We start from the raw sequence: 25,646 nt of genomic DNA, 5'->3' as shown, positions 1-25,646 counted from the left end.
TCGTAACGTTAACGTTAGAAATCTACGCCAACAATAACGCCAGTTAAAAACCACTAGTTCATTTCATTTTTACATTATGTTGGATATGTGTTATTATTTCGAGTGTATAAACTGTTAACTGTCATTCAGCCTGTCAATGTTAAAACAACATGCTGTTAGTGTCTTAACCGTTAGATTACATCGGGCATTAGCTATACCTAAACCTCTTCTACAGTCAATGGCTAACGTTAAATGTTGATGAATTGACTTATTTTAGCCTTAATGCATGCGTGACGATGTTCTTGGTAGTTACATTAAATATCAATACTGATATTCAGAGCAGATGGATGGCAGGAAAATGTTCAGTGCATGCGACCACGGCAAAGATGATTCAGACTTTTTGAGTTTTATTGATGATAATAACAAATTAAACAAAATAAATCACATTTCTTTTTTAAAAAAGACGGACAAAAAACCCTCTTCTTGATTTCTTGCTACAGATGGGAGCATCCAGCAGCCCCGCATATTGCTTAAACGACTCAGGGAATGTGACATCGAGAGCCTGCATGAAGTTAAACGGCCATGCTTGAATGATGACCAGCAGGCACATGTCCAAACACACAAGCCTGTAAACCCTGGACTGAAAGATACCCTCTCACCTCCACCTACTCCATCCAAGTCTGTTTGCACATCCTCCAACTCCACATCGCCTCAGAAGAGGGAAGAATCATCTAGGCCTATATCAACAAACCCCACACAGCCTGAGTGTACATTGACCCACACATCCACAGATGTAACAGCGTCCACACAGCCTGAGTGCATATTGACAAACACGTGTACAAACGCCACTCAGTTTGAGGATAAAGAGACACACACACCCATAACCACAAACTCTGAGTGTAATTTGACAGACCTCACACAGTCTGAAGCTGAGCCGGTGTCCACATCTACAAACCCCACACAGCCTGACACGACACCCAGACACACACACGCTGACTCTGCCCAGGCAAAACAGACAGGCACCTCTGCAAATGAAAGCCAGTCAGCTTCGAAACCAACATATACATCAGCAGACATCACAAAGCCTACATCTGAAATGGCACACAGATCCACAAACGTTGCTCATCCTTCCTCCAGGCCTACTTCCAGCCCTGTTCGCTCTCCCTCACGTCTCTTCCCTAATCAAGAACACACACCCAGACCTTTGCAGCCTAGACACACATTTGCTCAATCTACTTCTAGGCCGACCTTTGCATCGTCACACCCGACACAGGCTGACCCCAGAGTAACATTCGGGCCCACACATCCTGCTGCCAACCCTGCTCCCAGACATGCACACATAGCCAGACCCTTGCTGCCTTCCACAACACTTACACCCTTGTACCCGCGGGGCTCTGCACCTGCTTTTCCTCCACCCATGCGCTCACACTCTCCTGGTGGAGAACTCGGACAACCCAACTCCACTTCTCATATACATTCCCAACGCACCCACCCACCGTCCATTCACAGTCGCCCATTTACACCGGGGAATGCCCGTAGGCCATCAAACCCTGGCCCTAGAGCCTGTTTCATATTCAGTCTCACACCTGTTAACTCCAACAGCCATGCACCCCCAAGATCAGTGCCCAGGCTCATACCAACGCAGACGCCATCACCCAACTGCACACCCACAAATTCAGTTTCAAAGCCCACACACGGTCAGACACCCACCAATGCAGTGTCAAGGCCTTCAATCACCATCACAAAGCTTATGTCTACACTTACAAAAACATCCATACCTACAAGCACATCTGGATCCACAGATTCTCACACACCCATAAAATCTGTGTCAACACTTACCAAAACCCCCATAACTACAAACATTGTATCTGGATCCACAAATTCTCACAGACCCATAAAACCTGTGTCAGCACTTACCAAAACCCCCATAACTACAAACACTGTATCTGGAGCCACAGGTTCTCTCACACCTGCAAAACCTACATCTGCACTTGCCAAAACCCCCATTCCTACAAACTCTGTATCGAGACCTACTGATTCTCACACACCCACAAGACCTGTGACATCTGGACCCACAAATTCTTTGCCTACACCCAGAGGTGCGACCCCAAACCCTGCTTCTGGATCTGCATTCACACGTCCCCCTATCCACCCTTTTTTCCAACCCAGACAGAGCCCTGGACCTCCCCTCAGACAGCCGGCGCCCAGCCCTCCTGGGCTCGCCGATGCCAAGCAGCCTTGTGTCTCCACCCCTTTTCCCTCCACCAATCCGTCTACCCCGCCAAAGTATGTCCAGCGTGCCTTCATGAAGCGCAACCAAGAGGGCGTGGTGATGCTGAAGGGGAAATGTTCGCCAAGAGTGCTTCTATCTGAGCCATCACCCTCTTCCTCGTCTGCTTCTTCCTCATCTTTAGCGGCTACGACTGTGAAGAGTTTGTCAAGGAAACTCTTCTCTGAGGCCGACAGCCAGTTTGCCCTGTCAGGAGAGACCAGTGTGAGCAGCGGGCCCCATTCCAGCCTTGTGGACCCCCTGCAGCCCTTTTCCACCCCTTCCGAGGCCGACCCCCCTGTGTCTGGCTCTTTCCAGACTCCTCTGTCCCCCTCTCCATCGATGGACAACCTGGACGAGATTCTCACCCCAGACTCTCTACCCACATCAGCTGCCATGGACATCGACATGGCCTCCCCTGAAATCAGTCAAGGCTCACCCTCTCACTCTCCCTCACACACTGGCACCTTGTTAGCACAGTCTGATGAGACCGCTGTCACACTGGCCCAGGCTGATATGGTGTTGGAAGAGCCCGGTATACTAAAAGCTGACATTCGCACCTTAAAATTAGAACCTGATGCAAATCCATCACAGGCCTGCTCCAATCAGAATTCATTTAGCATGCCGCAAGTCTTCCCCCGAAGGCCTAGCCCTGTGGGCAGTCCTGAGGTGGTGTGGGTGGACCCTCTAGAGGACGACCTGGGATTTGGCGCTGGACTGGACTGTGCCCTGAGTGACACGAGCAGCAGTGAGGACGAGAAGCTTCTGTCCCTGCAGGAGATCATGGAGCGCAGTGTTCGCCCGCCCCCCACCCCTGACAAGGACGCCTTCTCTGAGCCAAGCACACCTGTGGCAGCCAAAGCTCCCGTGAGTGCTGCCTTCTCTATCAGTAGAGTCACTCTCCTACCTGCTGCTTTGTTTTCTCTGTTTCCTGTTCCACCTTTTTCTTTTCTCTCTTCTTTTCATCATGGTCAGTTCCTCTTCCTTTACTGTACACTCAATTCTTTTTTTCCCCCTCTTCATTTTCTTTGTTTCCTTCCTCTTTTTGTCATGTCCAGTCATCTCATTCTGCATCTCATTCCCCCACACATGTCTTTGTGTGTTGGCAGTGCTCTATAGAAGGGTTGACTGTTTTTGTACACTCGTAACGTTTCTGTCTAGTAACCCTGCCACCTTTCCTTGGATATGTTAGGTGGAGCTGATCAAAACCAAGCCTGTACGCTACAACAACACATTGGATCAGATGCTGATTGAGAGAAACCGGAACCAGAAGTGAGGACACACACACACACACACACACACACATACATGTGCGTACACACTCACATAATCAGGGTTGATTACTGCAATGGACTGTTCACAGGCCTTCCTAAAAAGACTATTAGACAGCTTCAGGTGATACAAAATGCAGCAGCTAGGATTCTAACAAAAACTAAAAGAACTGACCACATTACTCCAATTCTTAAGTCCTTGCACTGGCTTCCAGTAAGTCACAGAATTGACTTTAAAGCACTATTGCTTGTTTATAAATCAGTAAATGGAGCAGGACCTAAATACTTGTCAGACATGCTTCAGCAATACACACCTTCTCCTCTCAGGTCCCAGGTGAAAAACCTGCTAGTAAAACCTACAGTTAGAACTAAACATGGTGAAGCAGCTTTTAGCTGCTATGCGGCTCAGCTGTGGAATCAACTTTCGGATGACATCAAAAGGCCCCAACTGTAGCCAGTTTTAAATCTAGACTTAAGACCAAACTGTTCTCAGATGCTTTCTGCTAACTGTGCCGAGTTACACATTCTGAATCTGCCTTGATAATTATTCTACCTTGTCTTTTATTACTTTTTTTACTACTTTTGCCTTTGTTTTTGCTTACTAATTATTCTTTATTTTTAAATGATTTTACCTTGTGTTTTATGTTTTCTTTTTATTATGATCTTTACTTTTTAACTATTCTTTGACTATATTGCCCTTCTATGCTTTTATTTGTTATTATTGTTTGGTTTTGTTTATGTAAAGCACATTGAATGACCTCTGTGTTTGAAATGCGCTATATAAATAGACTTGACTTGACTTGACTTGACTTGACTTGACTTGACTCCGAGAGAAGGAGCGAGAAAGAGAAAGGTTCAAAAAAGTGCAATATGATCTGAGTGTCCTTCTCTGATTTCTTGTTTTTCTTTCCTTTACTCCTCTACCCCTGTTTCCAATATTTTTCTCTCTCCCTTCCTCCATTCATCCGCCCTGTTGTCTCCAGGTCAAAGGAGCTGGAGGAAAAACTGCTGCAGGGGTGTCGGGAGGACCTGCTGATGATGGCAGAGGAAGAGGAGGCGGAGGAGGGGGAGAAAGACGAAGAGGACATCTCTCAGGAACAACAGTATGCATGCTAACTCTGTGTCGCATACCTGATAAAACTCCTGTCTTTGTCATGTTTAATAGCTTTGTTTGTAAGATTCTGTGTCCTCAAGCAGGAAAGGGACTAAGCACCAGTGACTAAACTTGTGTGTCAACAAAGTGCACACATTCAAATACAAAACACTCTAAGGCTATGTTCAGACTAGGCTTCTTTTGTTGACAAGAAATGTTGGCCAGGGCGCTTTTTTGATTTAAAAAAAAAAAACACTGACAGCAAAAAGCAATTGAGGCAGTCTTTTGCTGCCGTAACGTGTGCTGATCACGAGTTCTTGATAGCTAATATGCTAGTTATTCATGGAAGCGATAAAGACACAAGGTAGCCCCGTTTACATGGGCACGTTTAATCTGATTACAAACGGAGTGATGGTTCAATCGGAATAGAAATGCCTCATGGAAACACGTCAACGGATCAGATTCAGACCGATCAGATTCAATTTTCAGATTCCGATTCAAGGTGGTGTACTCCGTTCTGACAATCTGATTGATCGAAAGATCCACCCATGTAAACAGGCAATCCGATTGTTGGAGTACATTTATTTTTTCTGCGAAGTTATTTCCTGTAGCAGTTAGGTCATAAAGATCGCATTTTGACCGTATGGCAGGAAAAACGGCGCTCTTTAGCCTGCTAGTTTACTTTTTCACAACAACACCGCGGATTCCCGCTCCACTAACTTGCTACCAAAACATAGTAATGTATGGAGAATAAATAATTTTAGATGAGCTTACACATGAGTCACAAAATCTGACTTCACTTCATCCGCGAACAGAGCAAAGCAAAAACATTGCCTGAATGGGACAGCGAGGGGAGAAAATAGAGGCTATGCTGTGAGTGGGATGCTGATAGGAGGCCAATGCATTTAGCTATGAAAAGCATGCATTTATTAAAAACATTTGGCGTTGGCATTTTGTGTTTTTAAAATGTTTCTATACCATTGCAATGGGTCTATTTGCCACATTTTGTGACTTTGAAAAAGTTAGCATGACACATGCAACTGGCCAAAGTAGGCCTAACATTCTAGCCTAGTTTCTAGTCGTCATGTTTAGCACAGCAATAAACATTACATTATGCATGATCACTGAAGATGGACAACAGTAAGATGCGATTGTCATTTTCAGTTGACGACAAAACTAAGCTTAGCCTAATCAGTAGTTATTTTGTTTTGCTGTGTTGGTTGATTGCTGTGCCCATAATAAACGTTGTTGGTTGTGCACAAAGATTCTAGAGCACTAAGATCTTTGGTTGTGTGTGCTGGCTCATTGCTTGGCGGTTTTAGCTGACTCGTAACATGTAGTAGGCTGGTAAGCTTGGAGTGGAGAGTTGGGGTGTTGATTATGCTAACATCCGTTGATGTCGAAAAAGGTCTTATTTATCCCAAAATGCGTGAAACATGCGAGTTCAAAATCCCCTGTTACATCTACTACACCTTCGTTTTACTTTAGGCTACTAATTACATCTTCTCAGACGAAGCACTGTGATATTAGCTTGGACTATGTATGTAAACAAATGAGTTTCCATGGCAACTACAACTAGGAGCTTCTAAATGATGCTTGTAAACGCAGACTAAATGCCAGTCGGATTATTTAGGGTTCATGTTAACAGGTCGGTTGAAATCTTTAATCAGATTCATTTCAGTCTTTTTTCCTGAAGAGTTGGAACGTTTTTCAAATTCAAAAAGACGCTGAAAAAAAGAAAGGAAAAAAAGAAAGAAAAAACGCTAATGACTTTTTTTTTTTTTTGAAAACTCTGTCTACTCCATAGGATATATAATGTAAAACAGATGCTGGCAGTTTAAAAAAAGAAGCCTAGTCTGAACGTGACCTAATTCACCTAGGGGAAAAAATGGCTGAAATAATGTGTATGTGTGTGTCTGCTCTCTTGTGTCCTGCAGCAAGTTTGTCCAGCGGTACACACTGACTTCCAGCACCATTAGGGACCTGCACCCTGGAGAGGAGCTCTTCTCTCTGGCCAGCTTTGGCCGACTCTTCACTCAGGACAATCTGCATCTACCACAGGGCATTGCCGCCAAGAACACAGCCCAGCGCTGCCTCCTCAGGTATACAGGACCCTGTGGGTCAGGGCAAAAATGACTCGTACCTCAGCAAAGTGGTCATCTTTTGTCTGTCTCTGTCTCACCCGTCCACATTCTCCGTGTGTGCCTGTGTCTCTGTATTCTGTCACAGGGCCAGTCCTAATCAAGCTCTCCTGCTAGTTCGGGCAGGACTGCTGAAGACGGCGTATGCCTCTAGTCCCTGTCAGCCTGAGATCTCTCGCTGGCTCCTTCAGGTGAAAACCTCCCTCCTTCGGTCTCCCATGTTTCCTCCCAGCAGAAAGTTTACAGCGAGTTTTTCAATTAATAAACTGCGGTTGATAGTTGGGACATTGTTGGTAATGGCTGTAATTTCTGATGTTTTGTGTAAATGTTTTGACCTTGGCAGATGATGTCGGTGCATTCAAACCCCTGCATGTCCGCGCAGATCCTGCACTCTCTGAAACACCTTGCTCTTATTGCTGGCCTAAAGATTGGTAAGTATGTTACATGGGTCTTCATATATTAAAAGTAACTGAAGTAAAATGTAATTGTTATTTTAATGTGGAATGTATGAAGTACTGGCTTTAGTCATTTGTTGTTTGTTTTAGTGTTATAAGTTAGCCTGGCGGGCCTTCCTATATTATTGAAATGTATAGTCTGGAATCGAACCATTTACCTCGCTGAATCCAAGGGGCGGGCAAAGAATTGTCTTTCAAACTGCCTAGACATGCAATAGGCCAGCGCTACGACCATATCCGTATCCGGTCGGCAAAACGGCAAATACATCCTTCTTCGAAAGGAATTACTTAAGTGCATTGTGTTGCTCAACTTTCAAAGAAGTCCAACTCCTCCAAAGTTGACACCAACGCTCTTCGTTAGCCATAGCCACCTTCCTTGTTGTTCACCGTCACAGGACTGTCGTTATCCTGTTAAGCCCGCCTTAAGACTCTAACAAAATAGAGCGCTGTGATTGGATGGCGTCCAAGGCGTCAGCCAATAGAAATCCCTATGGTTTGATACTAGACGTACAGGCTGAGCAAATTAATTTGCCGCCGCTAGGGTGCGTCTAGATTTCTAGGGTAGTTATAAGTGCCATTGTCTCAGGGTGATGAGGACAGTATGGTAAAAGCTATGCCAGAGAAACATCTAGGCAGATAGCAGTAAGATTATATTGGACTGATGCGCAGTAGTGAACTTTTTTTTTTTTTAATATTTTTTTGGCTTTTTTATGCCTTTAATGACAGGACAGCGGAGAATGACAGAAAGTGAGTGGGGTGGGATCTGGAAAGGACCACGGGGCGGGAATCGAATCCGGGTCGCCGGCGTACGGTTGCGCCACAGCTGGGGCCAGTAGTGAACTTTAAAGGTATACTATGCAGGTATAGGTATTTTTGGCCAGTTTAGAGCTCCCTCTAGAGTCGCGATGTATTTATATGTTACTCTGCTATTGTAAATAGCAAACTTCTTGCAACTTATCCCCCCTGTACACAATGCAAATGCCACTCTTGGAAGTTGCATGGCTGGTTTTCTCGGTAGGTACTCGCTACGTCTATGCTGTATAGCTATGCTACAGTGGGCAGTGCTTCGAATTGGCCAGCTTCACTCGCGGTCCGCGCGTGGGATCACGCGGTATCACGCGACTTTAATTTGTATTTTTCCAGTGAGACGCTGCAACAACCCAAACAACCGGTAGATGGCTCAAGTGAGCAGGGTGTGTCGTAAAAAGAAATGGAGCCTGGAAAACCCTACACAGACTTCACTACAGACTTTAGCAGACTGGTTTAGAAATAATGTAATAGCCAGAAATATGCCTGCCCTAATAAAGAAATATTTGGTTAACTGCGAGTGAATCCCGTTTGCAGCCGTAGAGACGCAGGACAAATTAAACATTCTGGTTTTCTCCGAGTGCAACGATGATAGACAGACATCATTTGGACAAAATATAGAGTATTAACCTCCGTTGCTCAGCCAAATGCCTTCCTGTTACGTCCTGTTATCACGGAGTTAGGCCTACAGGCGATAAACGATTTTTGATGGTCACAAGTTTACTTCATTAGGGACTGTTCGTTATTTATTTAAGGGGCTACCGGAGGAGTTTGGGGAGCATTAGTCCAAAAAGACGTGACCCTCCCTCGCCAGCAATAAATTTTTCTATGACCCTCCAAAGTGATTATGAAAAAATCATTGTCAACTTTTTCCGGGTTTATCGCCTACTGTATTTTAACGTTTTCACATATTTGGCCATAAGCCGTTTATCATAGGCTATCACGAAACCAAACTACAAAGGCGAACACTTTAACAGGGGGAATTAATTGGGCATGAATCATGCTGAACGCTATTTCGCTACCTTAGAATAATAAGGTTCTATCTGCGTTTTGAGTAGGTACAACCGGGACGATTGAAACGGGGACGAATGAAACATTCCGGTTTTCTCCGAGTGCAACGATGATAGACAGTCATCATTTGGACAAAACATGGAGCATATTAACCTCCGTTGCTCAGCCAAATGCCTTCCTGTTACGTCCTGGTATCACGGAGTTACGAGCGATAAACGATTTTTGATGGTCACAAGTTTACTTCATTAGCGGTTTATTTTTTTGGATTATTAAAGAGTGTTTTTCATTTAAAGGTTTGACTTCGTGCTTATTCAGAAGAGCATTTAGTGCTCTCCCCAATCCCAGACGTTCACATTGCATGTTTGTTTGTAATGGATGCAACCGCGAGATAGGCTATGCGTTTGACAATAAGTTGTTAACAGAACCAAGACATATAGCCCAGCAGCAATCTAGGGACTGATCGTTATTTATTGAAGGGGCCACCGGAGGAATTTTGAGTGCTTCAATTGGAAGTTGCATGACCCTCTCTTGCCTGCTAGAAATTGTTCAATGACCCTCCGACAGAATTGTTAAAAAAAGACATGACCCTCCCCTGCCAATTGTCTTCCGCCCGCGCCACAACCACACACTTTGTGATAACATTCTTAAATCAATCTTTCCCGTGAGCTTGCATGCTACCAGTCCTTCCTTTTCAAATGTGTTGCGCCTGTTTGCACAATTTCACAAATAATCATATGTGATTAATAGTATGACAAATAATCCCTGTGCACGGGGACCGAAACAATGCATGCCAACTTTTTCCGTGTTTATCACGTATTTTAACTTTCCCCGCTGTCTTGCCGTTTTAATGTTTTCCCGTAGAATATCCTATATTTTAATACTCTCATAACAGCCCTGCCATCGGGCCTGTCTCTGTGTTGCCCTGTTGCTACCCCTTGCCCTTCCAACGAAACAGATGTCTTCAAATCATCGTTTTCCTTGCTTGAAGGCGAACTTAGAGTGATGTTAACCTATTTAAGTTTAACGGCGCGATTGCCGTGAGAGCACGATTCATTGGCGCTTGCATGTTCGGCCTTATGTCTACGTGCGCACCTGAGGCTACTCAGCTGCAAGATAAATAATTTCCCCTCTTTGTATGTTCACTGCAAGTTGGCCTACCATAACTTACCAACTCTGCACTGTAGACTGGCTATTTATATTTTTCTGTGAAATAAGCAAATGTATTTGTTCAACTTTATGAAGCAGAATTACGCATAGGGTACTTGGAACATAATACATTTGACAAAGGACAGATGAATGTTGCTAGTGACAAAATATTAACTTTCAGTGTTTTACGATGTCTTTGTCATGGGGAAGTGTTTTTCCCCATGCATTTATTCTAGGATACTGTCAGTGACTGCCGTGAGAGAAGCGGGTTCTGTGTTTCGTTCATGTCAGTGACTGACGCGAGAGAAGCGGGGTCTGTGTTGTGTTGTGTTGCGTTGCGTTAATTTATTTTCATTGGGCATACCGTGCCGTGCCGTCCACAGCTGTTCAGTTCTGACAAAGCCAAAATTACTCCTTTTGAAACAATGAGTGCAGGAAGGGGGGGGGGGGGGGGGGTCCCAAGCAGCTTTCAGCCATAAGGCTACTTTGAGAACATTTCAATTCACCCGACACTAATATTCAAAATGTTGAAAACTATTTCGGCATAGCCTATAAAGCAGTTTAATTAAATGGAATGTTAGTTGTAAACAAACGAGCTACTTGGTGAGGCTTGGCCTCACAGATGCGCTCGTGCCTTAGATGGCAGTAAAAATCTTCATGATAGGCCTATTAACTAACCACCCGATTCACGTTGGCTGGGGGGAAGGGGGGCCATCAGACAATTGTGCCCAGTTAATCCGGCCCTTCCCCCAAAAAATCACACCTTCCCACCTCTGACAGCTTAAAAGAAGTCAAGAGGACTCCTTACTCACAGACCTAGTCACAAACCTGCGGTTTTGAAATCCTATGCAGCTACAGGAGCTTCCAATCGCGAGGAAGCAATTTTGCATTGTAAGCATCATAACTAACATGCAATAACGCCGCCAACAACAACCAAAACTAGGCTAATCATTGTCAACATGTAAATTAAATGTAACATTATTGTCAATCAAATTAAAATGTTCTCTTTTGCAAACGTAGGCATAGTAACAGAATAATTTAATAATGTTACAAGATACTACATCAATTCGTATGTTTCATTGGGCTACTAGGCTATTTGTTTTGCCTTGATTCATTTAGGCTAGGCCTTTTTATTCAGGGGCCATATTCACAAAGAATTTTAAGGCTAAAAGTAGCTCCTAACTGGCGAATTTAGGAGCAACTCCTAAAAATAATGGGCGTGTCACTCCTAACTTTAGGACTCCTAATTTTTTCACAAAAAGTAATTCACGAAGCATTTTAGACCTAAAAGTAGCACCTAAGTCTGGGACAGCTTAAGTCGAGAGGACTCCTAACTCACTAAGACCTATTCATAAACAGCTTTTTTGTGGCATTTTACGTTGCGATGTTTTGAAATAGCCTATGCGCAACAGGAGCTTCCAATTGCGAGGGAACAATTTTGCATTCATAAAAGGGATGCAATAACGCCACCAACAACAACACAAACTACTCATTGTTAACATGGAAATGAAATGTAACGTTTCATTGTGAATCAAATTAAAATGTTCTCCTCTTTGCAAACGTAGCCTAGGGATATGGTGACAGATTAATTGAATAAATGTTGCAAAGGTAGGCTACTGCATCAATCCATAGGCCTATGTTTCATTAGGCTACTAAGCTATTTGTTTTGCCTTACTCTTTATTCATTTAGGCTAGGCCTTTTTATTCAGTTATTAATCATCTTCCGTCCTTCACACTACTTGTGTAGCGCACGCATTCTCCGACCTGTCACCTGTCAGTCATCATCGGAAGGGAGGTGTTTGGAATTCCCGCGTTACAATCGTCAGCCAATCAAGGTGGTCACTTCAGTCAAGCTCGTGCATGAGTAATGACGTCATCCATAGCCACGAAGACTCACTCCTAGTTTAGGAGTTGTCTGAAAGGCTTTGTGAATAACTTTTAAGAGAAAACTCCAATCTAAAATCTTTAAGTGCGATTTAGGAGTAGCCTACTCCTAGTAGTAAGATAAAAGCCTTTGTGAATAGCCTACGGCCCCAGTTATTCATCATCTTCCGTCCTTGTGTAGCGCACGCATTCTGAGACCTGTCACTCATCAAGAAGAATTTTATATAAAGCCTGCGCTGACAGTAATCCTCCTGCCCCTGATAGGCCTGCATTCATTCATTCATTCATTCAACCTTTATTTATTCTCGGAGGGTCATTGAGGGAAGCCCTCATTTTCAATGAAGCCGAAATTACAGAAGCGAAGCAAAGCGCTCCACAAACAAGACAACATTCGAGGCCTTCTGTTGAAGAATTTTATATAAAGCCTGCGCTGACAGTAATCCTCCTGCCCCTGATAGGCCTACCACAGCTGTGGATAGTGTGGAATGTTCAAGTAATAACACAATCCAATGTGTGTCTCAATTGTCCCCCGCTGACCACCTCACACATTTCTCTAGATTTTGCAACGAACTTACATGACACAATGCCATAAAATATGCCAGTTTTAGGACACAGAATAATGTTTGTAATGATACCAGGTAGGCCAGGTATTGTCGAAGGTGCATGGTGAAGTGAAATTCTTACTTTGGAAAACAAACATTTGCCGATATCATCGCCGATCATCAGAATATTGCAATAGATTCTGTGTTCTGGACTGCAGGTAACTTGTTAAGCCAGTGGTTATCAAACTTTTATTTCATTCCCCACTTTGATCAAGGGGCATGACTGATGATAGTGGAGATAACGTGTTATCCCGAGGCTTTTGCAAGTCAGCATCTTCGACGGTAGTCTATTAAAAATGAAAAAAAGTTTTCGATGTCCCAAACGGAGAGCCATACTTTATTGTTTTTAACGATCTCTATGCTACTCACAAAAATGTAGGCATGGGGACATGATGAAGTAGGTTATCCAACTGTCGTGTGTTAAATTATTGTGATTACGAGCCAGTGGTTTTCAAACATTATGTGTGACTCGGACATCTAACTAAATGCAACAGGCTCATATCGTCCTCGCATTCGCAAAATGAGGACCAGTGTTTTGTCAAATTGCAAATAGCTATTCGTTTTAACTATTTTTTTTTTTTTTATGATAGTAGCCTATACAAAAAGCACTTCATACTATCTTAATATTGGAATATGGGGAGGGAAGTGGCGCGTCTGCAGTCAGCCAAATATGAATGTAATTCTGCGGCATAAAGCAGATGTAATTGTTTATCGTACAGAAAAATAAAAATGACATGTCAAGCAGTCAATTGACTACATTGCAGTCAAGAAGTAGGGCAAATTAATTTACGAAACCAAAACGTGGGTCATAGTTGTCTAAGCCTCTATTGCGTAGCCTGTTAAAAACGTCGCCAGATAGTATTAAATCGGCAACAACATTGTTTTCTGCAGAAGCCTACCCAAGGCTACAGATTAATTCTGAACTGTTATTTTTCTACTGGCTCAATTATCACGCCACTGTTTTGATTTGCGTAGTTGCGTTAACCCCAACACTGACAATAATGTAGACAGCAAATTTCGATTTCAATTTTCGTGTAGTCAAGCCTTAAGCCATACCCAAGTAGCCTAAATCGAGGTAATGTTTAATTATGCATGATTTATTTTGTTATTGAATTCGTAGGCTGGGATTACTCTCGGCAACAATTATGTAAGGGACGGCAGGCAGAGCGATGTACAGTGGCAGAGCGACGCACAGTGGCTGAAAGTGGTACTAAAGCTTCTCGCAGCTTCACGCCGCGTAATGCGCGAATGAAGTGGTCATTTGAAAGCGATGCCCACTGTAGGTGAACGATTTGCCTATTACAAGTTCATTTACCATCAAATTGGCTTCATAAAGGTGAAAATCTTGCATAGTGTGCCTTTAACAAGTGATAATATTTGTACTGTTAAGCAGCACAACATGTACTGAGGATACTCCTGAGCATGAGTGAAGTGATTGTTGTCTTTGTCTGTAAGGGCAGTATTAAGATCTTGCTCTGGTGTGTTTCAGCAGAGAGCCAGGACCCCAAGTTCCAGGTGTGGGTCCCCAGCATGCAGGATGTGGTGCTGGTCTTTCTCAACATGGGTGTCCCCTTCATCAGCATGTTCCCTCTGGAGCTGCTGCAGCCGACTTTCACTGAGGCCGACCTCCTGTGAGTGCTGCACCCCATCTGGTCTCGCTCTTTAGGGGCAGCCGTGGCCTACTGGTTAGCACTTCGGACTTGCAGTGAGGGTTGCCGTTTTGAACCCTGATCAGTAGGAATGGCTGAAGTGCCCTTGAGCAAGGCACCTAACCCCTCACTGCTCCCCGAGCGCCGCTGTTGTAGCAGGCAGCTCACTGCGCCGGGATTAGTGTGTGCTTCACCTCACTGTGTGTTCACTAGGGCTGTTCACTAGGGCTGTCACTTTTGTGAAAAAAAGTGTTCATTGAATCGATTGTAAAATCGATTTTTTTATGTCTAAAGACGTTTCCATTTTCAACGGCAAATATAGGCCAATCCACAAACAACTAACAGGCATTAGGACGAATGTAAAGAGAGCGCTTGTAGACGCAACACTTGATCTGATTTGGCTCAGTCAGCGTTGGATGTGTGAATGGATAAAGAGAGAAATAGATTGGATTGAAAATAATGTGATCAGAAAAATGTAGGTGTAAATCTTACAAACATGAAAAATAGAATAGGCCTACCATCTGTCATATGACCAAAAATAAAAGAAAACTGCGACAAGGTGTCTTGTTCTGTTGAAGTAACATGATTTAACCATTTAACAATTTGAAATTTATTGACACATTAGGTCCTTGAATTTGAGGATATTGTGCCTGGAAAGTCCTTGAAAGGTCCTTGAATTTGATCTTAACCTGATCTTAAGGTGTTGGAACCCTGAAAGAGGATTGTTTACACTCAAAAATTTGAAGATGCCTGTAGGCGGTAGCAACCTAACCTACAGTTAGTGAAACCAAAGCCCAGATAAGCACAACTATAAACACATTTTCAGTTTTTGCAAAACACACATCTCTACATTAGACACATAAATGTAACAAAATGTCACATTTTTGCTATTTCAAGGTACTGTCTGTCAAAATACCACGCTCATGACCCAATTGATCAACCTAGATGTATTGAGTGATCTTGCGATGTGGAGGGAAAAATTATTGTATAATTGACTGAAATGTCTCATTTAGCAAAATATTTGGTGTTCTGTAACTTGTTATGTATAATGTTAATTGTGAGACTTTCTGCAGCATGATGCAGTTTTGGCACTTGAAATTGACAAAGCTTAATCCCATAATTAGGTCTTGGTCGAGAAATGAAATTGTCAATGAGGCATACATTCACATGAAGTGGGTTTTGTGAGGTTTTAGTCACCACAGCAGTGTTTCCCATACATTGACAAATCTGTGGCGGGGCGTCACGAAATAAAAATCGGCCGCCACAGATGAATATTCTATGTTTTAATTTAATTTAAATTAAATGTAATGTCAAATCCTTGCGTTGCCATTGAGCTGCGCTTTTTACACACGCAGCCTTTCCTTGCCCCGCCCCGCTCTCTCTCGTAGCCCGCTGCCACTCCTCTGCATGTGCATTTAACAAAATATTCACGATTGTTGAAGGATTGTTGTTGCCTCATAGAAGCATTGCATAGAAGACGTATGGCTAAATTGCTATTAAATCCGCTTAGCATCGTGACCATGCTGCGCAAATTTGTTCAAAACTGCTGCATTGAAGTGAACTCTGCTAAGGTCTTATCACAACATAGTAGGCTACATTGAAGAGACTAAACTAAGTTAAGTTATGAAATCAAAGCTAACGTTAGAATACTGTTTGGATGTCGAATTTAGCATGCTTAGCCTACTTACAGCTGCTTGTCAATTTCGTTGAAGGGCTCATTTTATTGACTCTGACACTGAATGTTTGCAAAATCCCGATGTAAATGGAAAAGTGTTTTCCAAAATTCAAAAGTGCTTGTCCCAAGGAGAAGTGCGAACCTTTATATTTTAACTATGTCGAAAACGTTATGAATTGCATCCACACATCAGCAGCCTTTCAACTGTGTTACAATTGCAAGGGTTCCCTCAAACGTCTTCCCTCAAACGTCAATTAAACCTATACACTACCAAGACGATCTTAATACCCCCCCCCCCCCCGTTGTCAAAGTCAGCTACCACCACAAATTGAATCCATTCTGTGGGAAACACTGCACAGCGTTGGTCTGCAGGCATGTTGTAGGTGGGCGGTGAGTCACAGTCCTGTTAGGGCTGACGGCGGCTTGTTTTTCTGTTTGTGTCATCAGTGGGAGCGCTGTGATTGGCCCTGAGGGCGTGTCGAGTGGGAGTGAACACGCCACTTTTCCAGAACACAACTTCGACAATGTGATCAAGGTGGGGCTCTCGGTGATTGCATCACCACCTTGACTGCACACGCAGCTTCATTCCATCTCTGACTATTACTAGATTCTCAAGAAATTAATCTCCATATTCTTCTTCTCTTGTTCTGAGTAAGTGTTTTCCATGTGTAGGTGGCAGTTATATGATGGTTATGTCATATTTCTTTGTGCAATTCTTTTCCAGATAACTAGATGAATGTCTTATAATCCTTCCCTAGATCAATAGATGAATCAGCTGTAGGGCTAGATTTTATATTAATCTGAGATATCTTCCCCTGTGCTGTAGTCATATTCTGAGATGGCGTTTTTGCAACATGCTCTGTTTGACACGTACCTCAAACTTACTTGCCATCCATGAACCCGTGTCCCTCTGGGTTTGGTCTCCCTGCAGTATCTGAGTGTGTGTGCGGCGCTGTGTCCGCGGGCCTACTTGGACCGTGAGCTGGTGCTGCTGCTGGCGCTGGTTTGTCGGCTCAGCCTGGACACACACCTGCAGTTGCTGCCTACTGCCAACCTGTCCAACCTCATGCTCCACCTTATCAACAACATCACCGACTGGGACACACAGGTACACACACACACACACACACACACACACACACACAGTTCAGTAGGGGACACACATCACCAAAGTGAAAACAGTACACAATCTGCAAGCATAAGGTTGATCACAAATAATACTTTGCACTTGGCGGGGAGGGGATTGATACCTCATGTTATATTTGTCAAAAATAAAAAGTAAAGTTCCAAATTTCTTTCTGGTTTTGAGACTTAAAGAATAATGGGGATTTTCCTAAATACCACCTGTGATACTGATTTTTGTTTTGTTTGACTGTCAACAAAAGATTCTGTGGAAGAGAACTGGCTGAAACTTGGAGCCGATGGTTTCCTATTGGGGGGCTTGTGTTCTTACATGTTTCTATCCTCCGCGTGAAATTGTTTGTAGATGAGCCTCGGCAGGTTGCTTCAGTTCTGTCTGTGTTTGCGTTGGAAATTGCAAAAGAATTTTAGTGGTTAATAATAATTAATAGTCAAATCGTCATCATTTATGGGTTTTTCTTTCTTTTGCCTGTTTTTTTTTACAACATAAAACAAAACCGAAGGCCAAAACTCTGGAATAACACACATTGTGTAGTAAGCAAAAAAGCGGTGTAAACAAAGGAAAAAAGTTTTATATTTTGGGCTCAAAAAACAGCAAAAAACATGCTCAACAGGACTGTTGGAAAGCCATTCCAAATGTCCAACAGAACGAACGACGTCTAGCTCTACCACCGGTACGCTCAGGCCAATCCAAACTTTTCTCATCTGTTGTTCCTCGTTGGTGGAACACACTGCCAGTTCCTACAAGGGCAGGGACATACCTCTCCATTTTCAAAAAACTCTTGAAGACCCAGCTCTTTAGAGAACATCTCCTCTTATAGCACCACTTACAAAGTCTTGCTGATCCTAGCACTTTCCAGTCGTCTTGAACTGACACGTAACTGTTAAAAACAGCACTCACTGGTGCACTTATTCTTACTGTACTCTACCGTTTTTAAATTGTCCCAAAATTGTTGAGAATTGCTTTAAAACGTAAACTGTTTACCATGCTGTTAGTTGCTTTGGTTAAAAATGTGTCAGCCAAATGTAATGTAATGTAAAGTGGAAGAGAAAATGCCTAGAGTGTTGGCTGCTTTGAAGAATACAACCACTTTTTTACTTACTTTACAATCCAATGTGTGTTATTACAGAGTTTTGATACAGTGAAACGAAAGAAAAAATAAACATATATAAGTAGGTGTGTAAACATTTGACGGGCTGTACACTAAATTAGAGAAACCGGCTCTATGCTTCAGTACACAAAATAGTCTTTTATGTGTGAGGTGTTTTCATCTTGTAAGTGAAGTTAAATGGGTCAAATATATATAGAAAGCTGGAGATGACTGCTCAGCTGAAAGAGCTTGTGCACAGCTGTACTGCACCAGTCTTACTGAATGGATATTTGTGTGGGTTTTGCTTTCACATGATGAGCAGGATATTCTCTGTCAGATATGACTAACGTGAACAACAAAAGAAGGAAATGAATTGCGTGATCGGTCATTACAGTGATGTACAGCTTGTCTCTTCTTGGAATCTTAACTGAGGACAGTATCAATGTAGTAGTAGTAGTGATTGAGTAAAATTTGCTTACGTTTGTGTTCTTGCGGATACCAGTACTCAGTAAGGCAGTATTTCTACCATAAAAGCGACTACGGTCAAAGTGCACTGAAATTAAAGTTCATAACGGGGGGGCTATTCTCAATCAGGAATAAACATAAAGCGTACTTTTTAATGTAATGTTGCCATGAAATGTCATCTGCAAATTTTACTCCTAGAGGACAATGTTATGGTAGACACTGGCTGTAAATATCAATCACAGATGCTTATTAAATATCCTTCAAAGTGAATATTGCATTGCACTCAGTTCTATTGACCAGAGTTTGCTTATGGCCAGCACATAGAGCCCTCAGAGCAGACAGCTAAGGAAATTAGCCCCAGTCAACTGTTTGGAAAAAATTACATTTTGAACGATGGTTATCATTTTTCCCCCTTTTGCTTTGGGTGTGATCATGTGATAGACAATGGTGACGAAGATTTAGTATCGATGCCTTGGAAATTTAAGTGATTCATTTCATATGAAAATTATCACCCTGAAGACAGATCAGACTTGTTTGGTGTAGTGGCAAGCTGAGGTAGATAGTCTATGAACCACCAAGCGTTTTGCCAAAGTTGTAGTGCGCTGTACACCTCTAGTGGGCAAATCACACAATGACAACATTGGAAGTATAGTGAAATCAAATTAAAAAGATGCAAAAATGCAAAACCCTCTAAATCTGTCTGACCACTTTTCTTTTAAATGAGCATTTAAATTCAGGCTCCTATAGGTTTTTGTCTATAAATCGATATTTCAGACCAGGAAGAGAGTGGTATTTAGTGGGTTTAGAAGTTAAATTATTTGATTAGCGTATACTATGTGTGGAGAGCATCCCCTCACCATCTTTATCTCATTTTTGACATAGGTGGCATTTAGAGGCTTTTGCATCTGAACCCTTCATACATATATATATATATATATATAAAGCTGTTTTATTGGAAAAGGGAGGCTTAAGAAGGTATTGTGAGCAATGTGTTTTTGTTAAAAAATATTTATTTCTTTATGATATTTTCCTTTTTCTCAAAACAAATTTGCTTCCCTTCAAGGTTGGATTTTTCCTATTTGTTTTCATTGTGAGATTACAATAAATCACCAACAGATTATTTTTATACCAGATTTTAGTCAACTTTAGCATGGGGTGCCAATAATTCTGGAGGGTACTGTATATGTAAGGGATAATGCCCGACAAGGTGTCCATAATAGAATTATTCCACTTACTGTTAATTTCCCACAGATTTTTAACATACGGTCATGTGGGTCTGCTAGTCATTTTTTACCACCTCAGTTCAATGCCCATGAACGTGCTGCATGATTTGCAACTTCCCAACATGCATACATACTATTATGTAGCATATCTCTATTACATGAGTTGGAAAACGTGTTCAATAAATCTTTCCCCCCCCACTTTTCCCAGATGCCTCTGGTGTGCCGGGCTTTGACAGACTTGACCGATGATCACCACAACTTGAGACGCCTGGTGCAGCTACTGCCTCCCAACAACCGGGGGAGGTGAGACTTGGCACATGCTAGGCACACACATTCACCGGCACATATGGATTAACACACACTCAGAACTCTCACTGAAGAATCAGACAAAATATGGCTACACATGCTGAAGGATACACTTTCTATAATCGTGAACGCAGACACACACACACACACATACACACACACACACACACACACACACATACACACACACACACACACACTAAAATAAGACATAAGACCAATAAACACACAGCGCCAGCATTAAGCCCACTAATCAGCAGTAAAATTCTCTATGGTGCTAGCGTGTTGTCTTCTGGGTCTGCGTGTCACAACATGCTTTGTGTGGTTGTTCCTATTTTTAATTGCCGTGCATTGTTTGCTTTGGAATTCACAGGCAACTCAGGAGACACCTCAGCTTATCCATCATCTCTAAACTGATCAACCACAGGTGCACATACAAGCCTACCAGCACTGAGTTCAAGGTACTGGAATAAGAGCATTGCGTTATAATATATCCTCTTATTACACAGCTCTTCACAAGACAAGTAGAACGCTCCATTGGCTTGAATGGGATTTCCCAAAGTTCTACGGTAAAATATATTCATGTAATTACCGCTGCAAACATATAATTACCGCTGTCAATGGCAACGGGTTTTGTTCTTCTGATACATCTTTCACATCACTACGCAAGGACTGGAACTTCATTCAAAAGTGAAAGCAAACGGTTGATCAGCTGTGTTCTAAAGAATGTTTGATTAAAATTCAGCGTGTGTTGAGAAAAAGCCACAACGAAACGGTCGACAACAATTCAATGTAAAGAGTCATATCATGTGGAGTTTTTTTTAAGCGGGATAATAGAACGCCAGTCATTATCAGAAAATAAGTCCCTTCAGGACGAAGCAAGACCCCTCCGTCTTGTTTGCCCTGTCAGGACCTATTTTCCGATAATGACCGGCGTTCTATACATTATCCCTTATTTAATCATCTACCAACAATAATTTTCTGCACTTTACCAATTAGATTATCATGTGTATGTGTTGAGAATAGATTAAAATCTTGTGTGTGTGTCTACAGCTGTCTGAGCTTCGCCAGTACCTGCCGCACATGACCCCATCTCGACTGAAGAAGAAGCAAATAGCTAAGAGGACAGACCTGAATCAGGACGAGGCCATGCTGGACCAGCAGGTGAGCAAAGGTTTAAAGGCAGGGATTGGTTTTCAATGCACTTTATTGTTGTACCACTCCGTTTCTAATTAGACATTACATTTAACCTGGTAGTTACCGTATTTTCCGGACTATAAGTCGCTCCGGGGTATAAGTCGCATCAGTCAAAAAATGCGTCATGAACAGGAAAAAAACATATATACCGGTACTAGGGATGCACGATATATATCGGCGGCCGATATATTATTAGCCGATAAGTGAAAAAATGAAAGTATTATTATCGGTCCGATAACAGAATTCTGGCTGATAATTTGTGCCGATATTTTTTAAAGTCCTAATTTAGGCCTACGTAAGGTCCGTCTGGCTACACTGAGCTACTTGAGCTTGGTTGGCTATACTTTTTCCTCAATATAATATCAGCGGTGTGAATGTATTTCACCACTCTAACAAAATCTGTGGATATGCGTTCATTTGGGAATCTGTGCATCTCAAAATCCTCTCGTGAATGATCCGCCATTTAACCTTAACAGAGCGGAGCTCAGCCCTATCTAGAGCCGTCTTGTGCTGATGTGTTTTTGAACTTTACCGCGCTGGTCGGGGAAACAAATAAACAAACTCGTTAGTGGGACGAGTACATAAGTAGGCCTAGTTCTAAGTTGTGTTTTAGTATTATATTTGCATTACTTTAGCTTGGGTTTTGTATTATTACCTAGAAATATGCTAACCATTCGTGCTTCAGTTCCAGACAGGTCATCATAATAAGTTATTAAAACCTTCGGGGCTAACTCCTTTCATTTCTACTGCAGCAGGTTGTGCGCAACAGAGTAGACGGACATAAGATACAGTCTGAGGAGTTGCAGCTTTATTCAGTTACCCGCAGTTGAAACTAAACCTAAGTTTCCCTCACAAACTCTGATTTGGTCGCTATACTGTAGCTTATTCCAAGCTGAGCCATTTATGAGCGTTTAGTCCTATGTTGAAGGGTAAAGTGTGGAAGTGCAGTCTTGAGCTAGGTGATCACACTCAGGAGGACGCAGAGGAGTAAGTTTGAGGATGGGATTTTTATTTTTCCCAAATAAGACCAATATTTTGGCAATTAAGATAATAAAAAATAAACAAAAGAAAAATAGAAAAAAATACTTTCAATAAATGAAACAAAAATTTGACATGATAGTCAAAAAACAATACAATAATTTGTAGGCAGCACTAATGTCTGACCTTGTCAAGTCACCACAGCACTGAGAGCAAATAGGACGCATGTCCTGTCACTTACTGCTCTCCCTATTAACTGACTGACACAGTATAAATAGGCCTGAGAATCACCACTAAGATTGGCACATACCAACTCTAAACCAAAAGACAGGGGTGTTCCAGGTAATCCATCATGAAAAAGCTAATACAGCCATTATAAACCCATCTAATACACTAGAAATAAATAACGAATATAATTAATCACCATGCTAAATTTGACAGTCAAAATGTATATGAAACAGCAAAAAATATTAATTCATTAAACTACGAATCACTTCCGGTTGACCCGGAGGTTTCAACGACATTTAAACTGGACAGTCGCGGCACACATTCTTTATACAAACAAGACGAGACATGACGAAACACCGGTAAGACAAACATAACGCTGTGATAACACATGTATCTATTAAGCTAAATAAACGGAACAGTTAAGACAAAGACATTTGTGTTACGTGGTTATTTTAACAGAATATGTGACGTGAATAGTAAATGATTGTAAACAGTAAGCGATGTAATGATAGTGGTTGGTAGCATGCAATAAATCACCGTAGTGTTTGATGGTATGTCGACTAGTTAAACAGCTACAGGATTACGGCAGAGGTGTATGATGAATGACAATGTTAACAAAAGATTTTACAACAGTATGGGGGTGAACTGAACACATAGACACGTCAGACAAACACACACAGGTAACAATTACACTCAGTCTCTGTTTACATACTAAAGGTAGCGCCTCGCTACCGTGACGGTGGGTATGCACCCGTCACATCCTAAATGAAAACGATTCAAACTCTCTAGCCACTCACTCGCAATTCACTGACGTCAGGTTCACATACTGTAGGGCTAGGCTACTGTTATGTTGTTGACTGCCGTACTATTGAGGACTATTATGAGTTCTGTCCATCATTTGGTGGTAGGTAAAATTACTGCAATAAAATTATGCTTATTAAATACTTTAAATCACTTTTCACAATTTTTTTTCAAGAGTAATATTATCGGTTATCGTATCGGTATCGGCCACAACAAACCAATAAATATCAGTTATCGTTATCGGCCCTAAAATTCCATATCGGTGCATCTCTAACCGGTACTTATAAAAGACTGTACGAAAGGCTTTTCCTGTACACTCATGTATTTCCGGTGGAGCGTTCACTGTGTTGTAACAACATCTTCTGTTATATTCTGCTCCTTACATCTTTACTCTAACACTGAATATCTTGTGTGCCCAATAATAACAATTTTAACACATGCATAAATCCTTCTTTATCATAACGTGCGGATTCCCTAGTGCAGCACCCAACCAGGTTTGTGTACACACTAATTACGTTAAGAATAGTGACAGGTTCAAACACACCTGGTTCCACTGGAAACAAACCAGCGCACAGAGAGCATTTTGTGCACGTATTCTGTAATTACATAAATTGTGGAACTTGTGTTTTTCTTGCAAAGATTATTTAATTGCATGAGTCTCCATAAGTTCCATGACTGTCAACTTCAGGTTTTCACCTGTGCAGAAGATGTGTGCAAAAGTTTTGTGTTTTCTTGAATTGCATAAATAAAAAAATGCAACACATGATAAAATGTGTGACCACAGGGAGGCGATATCTACAAACCTACAAATCAGATCAGAATCAATGTAGATGGCTAATCGGTACTCTCATCCGGGGTTTAGCTGAAAAACCTTTGTGAATGAAATGGATTTCAATAATGAAATGATTAAGTATTAACATATTGCATTGTAACTTTTTGCAGGCTTATTATCTCTGCTATAGCCTCTTGGATTTGACCAACGAAGCTTCCAATTACGAGTTTTTGCACCCAGACCAGAAGGTAGGTTTATTTGCATTAATGGATTTCAGTTTTTTTTTTGTTTTATTTCTTCATGCATTTACCAGTTTTTCCTGTATGTGTTTTCTTAATGATAGACCACAGAACAACAGCGTGTTTTAAATGGCGGTTAAATGTGTTTTAAATGGCCTGCACTGTACGCTGGCGACCCGGGTTTGATTCCCCCCCGTGGTCCTTTTCCGGATCCCACCCCGACTCTCTCCCACTCACTTCCTGTCATTCTCCACTATCCTATCTCATTAAAAAAAGGCATAAAAAGCCCCCCAAAAAAATAAATTAAAATAAATGGCGGTTCAGACTCACACGCCTTTGTGTGACGTTACATTTGTTGGATTTACTACTGTTAGCCCATTGCTCTTATTGTGTGTTCCACCATTCACTGTTGTTGATGTGATTCTCTCTTGCCGTCATATACACTGTTGTTTTCAGTCACGAGTCTGTGGACTGGCGTGTTGGAACAGTTTGAAAAAAAACAGGGCAACCCTTTGTGACAGTGGACCGGACCCACTTGGCTTGCTCTAAGTCCTAAATAATGAAGGCTTGTTGTCCTACCCTAGCACAAAGGAGTAGACCATATATGGTTTGCTTCCCTCTTGGTTCAAAAAGAGAGGTTCATTCACTCTGAAGAGATGTTTATTCAGTACGAGTGTATATCGGTTGTGTTCAGCGATTGTATGAAAGAGACAGATGGACAAAGAGTGAGTCTGTCGGAAAGTGTTTGGGGGGACTAACCCAGGCTTCCTGTTTCTCCTTGCAGAACCAGCTGAAACTTCTGTCAGCACAACTGGAGAAACATGTGAAGTGTGACATCCGTGAGAGTGAGAAGTGTCTTTACAGGAGCAAGGTAGGGTGGTTGTCAATACCTGAGATGGATAACGCTTTCCCAGTGCTTTGCAGTGTGCTGTACTGCAAAAGCAACTGACCAGTCTGAATAACTGCACTCACTTTGTGTTGTAGGTGAAGGACTATGTTGCGAGAATATACACAAGGTGGCAGGTTCTACTGCAGAGAACACGGCCTGCGCAGGTAATGAAATAAGGAATGAATAAATGAATCCTTGGAAAGAGGATATCACAAGGTTTCATAAGTTTTCTATTGTCAAAATACTGCTTGTTGCCATAGAAATAATAAATGAATAAATCAGTTAACCCTTGGAAAGAGGACATTGCACGGTTTCATTAGTTTTCTATTGTCAAA

General features: G+C 42.1%; 1 protein-coding gene across 6 annotated transcripts in view; it reads left to right on the top strand.

The window, feature by feature from the left end:
- Window positions 1-25,646, top strand: part of slf2 (SMC5-SMC6 complex localization factor 2) — a 43,760-nt gene that overhangs the window by 11,895 nt on the left and 6,219 nt on the right. For 5 of the 6 annotated variants that reach the window (XM_042066661.1, XM_042066658.1, XM_042066659.1 and 2 more), the window contains 15 exons: window positions 480-3,115; window positions 3,441-3,520; window positions 4,503-4,622; window positions 6,550-6,714; window positions 6,842-6,944; window positions 7,097-7,184; window positions 14,148-14,289; window positions 16,430-16,517; window positions 16,914-17,090; window positions 20,110-20,204; window positions 20,581-20,668; window positions 21,261-21,371; window positions 24,354-24,431; window positions 25,207-25,293; window positions 25,407-25,475. In XM_042066661.1, coding sequence (XP_041922595.1) covers window positions 480-3,115; window positions 3,441-3,520; window positions 4,503-4,622; window positions 6,550-6,714; window positions 6,842-6,944; window positions 7,097-7,184; window positions 14,148-14,289; window positions 16,430-16,517; window positions 16,914-17,090; window positions 20,110-20,204; window positions 20,581-20,668; window positions 21,261-21,371; window positions 24,354-24,431; window positions 25,207-25,293; window positions 25,407-25,475 — 4,127 coding nt within the window. The remainder of the gene's footprint in view (window positions 1-479; window positions 3,116-3,440; window positions 3,521-4,502; window positions 4,623-6,549; window positions 6,715-6,841; window positions 6,945-7,096; window positions 7,185-14,147; window positions 14,290-16,429; window positions 16,518-16,913; window positions 17,091-20,109; window positions 20,205-20,580; window positions 20,669-21,260; window positions 21,372-24,353; window positions 24,432-25,206; window positions 25,294-25,406; window positions 25,476-25,646) is intronic. The other variant, XM_042066657.1, reaches the window with a different exon arrangement.

Source organism: Alosa sapidissima, chromosome 16, assembly GCF_018492685.1.
Source record: "Alosa sapidissima isolate fAloSap1 chromosome 16, fAloSap1.pri, whole genome shotgun sequence".
NCBI classification, from domain to species: Eukaryota; Metazoa; Chordata; class Actinopteri; order Clupeiformes; family Clupeidae; genus Alosa; species Alosa sapidissima.
The sequence above is the reverse complement of the archived record's forward strand: the minus strand, read 5'-3'. Positions and strand labels throughout refer to the sequence as shown.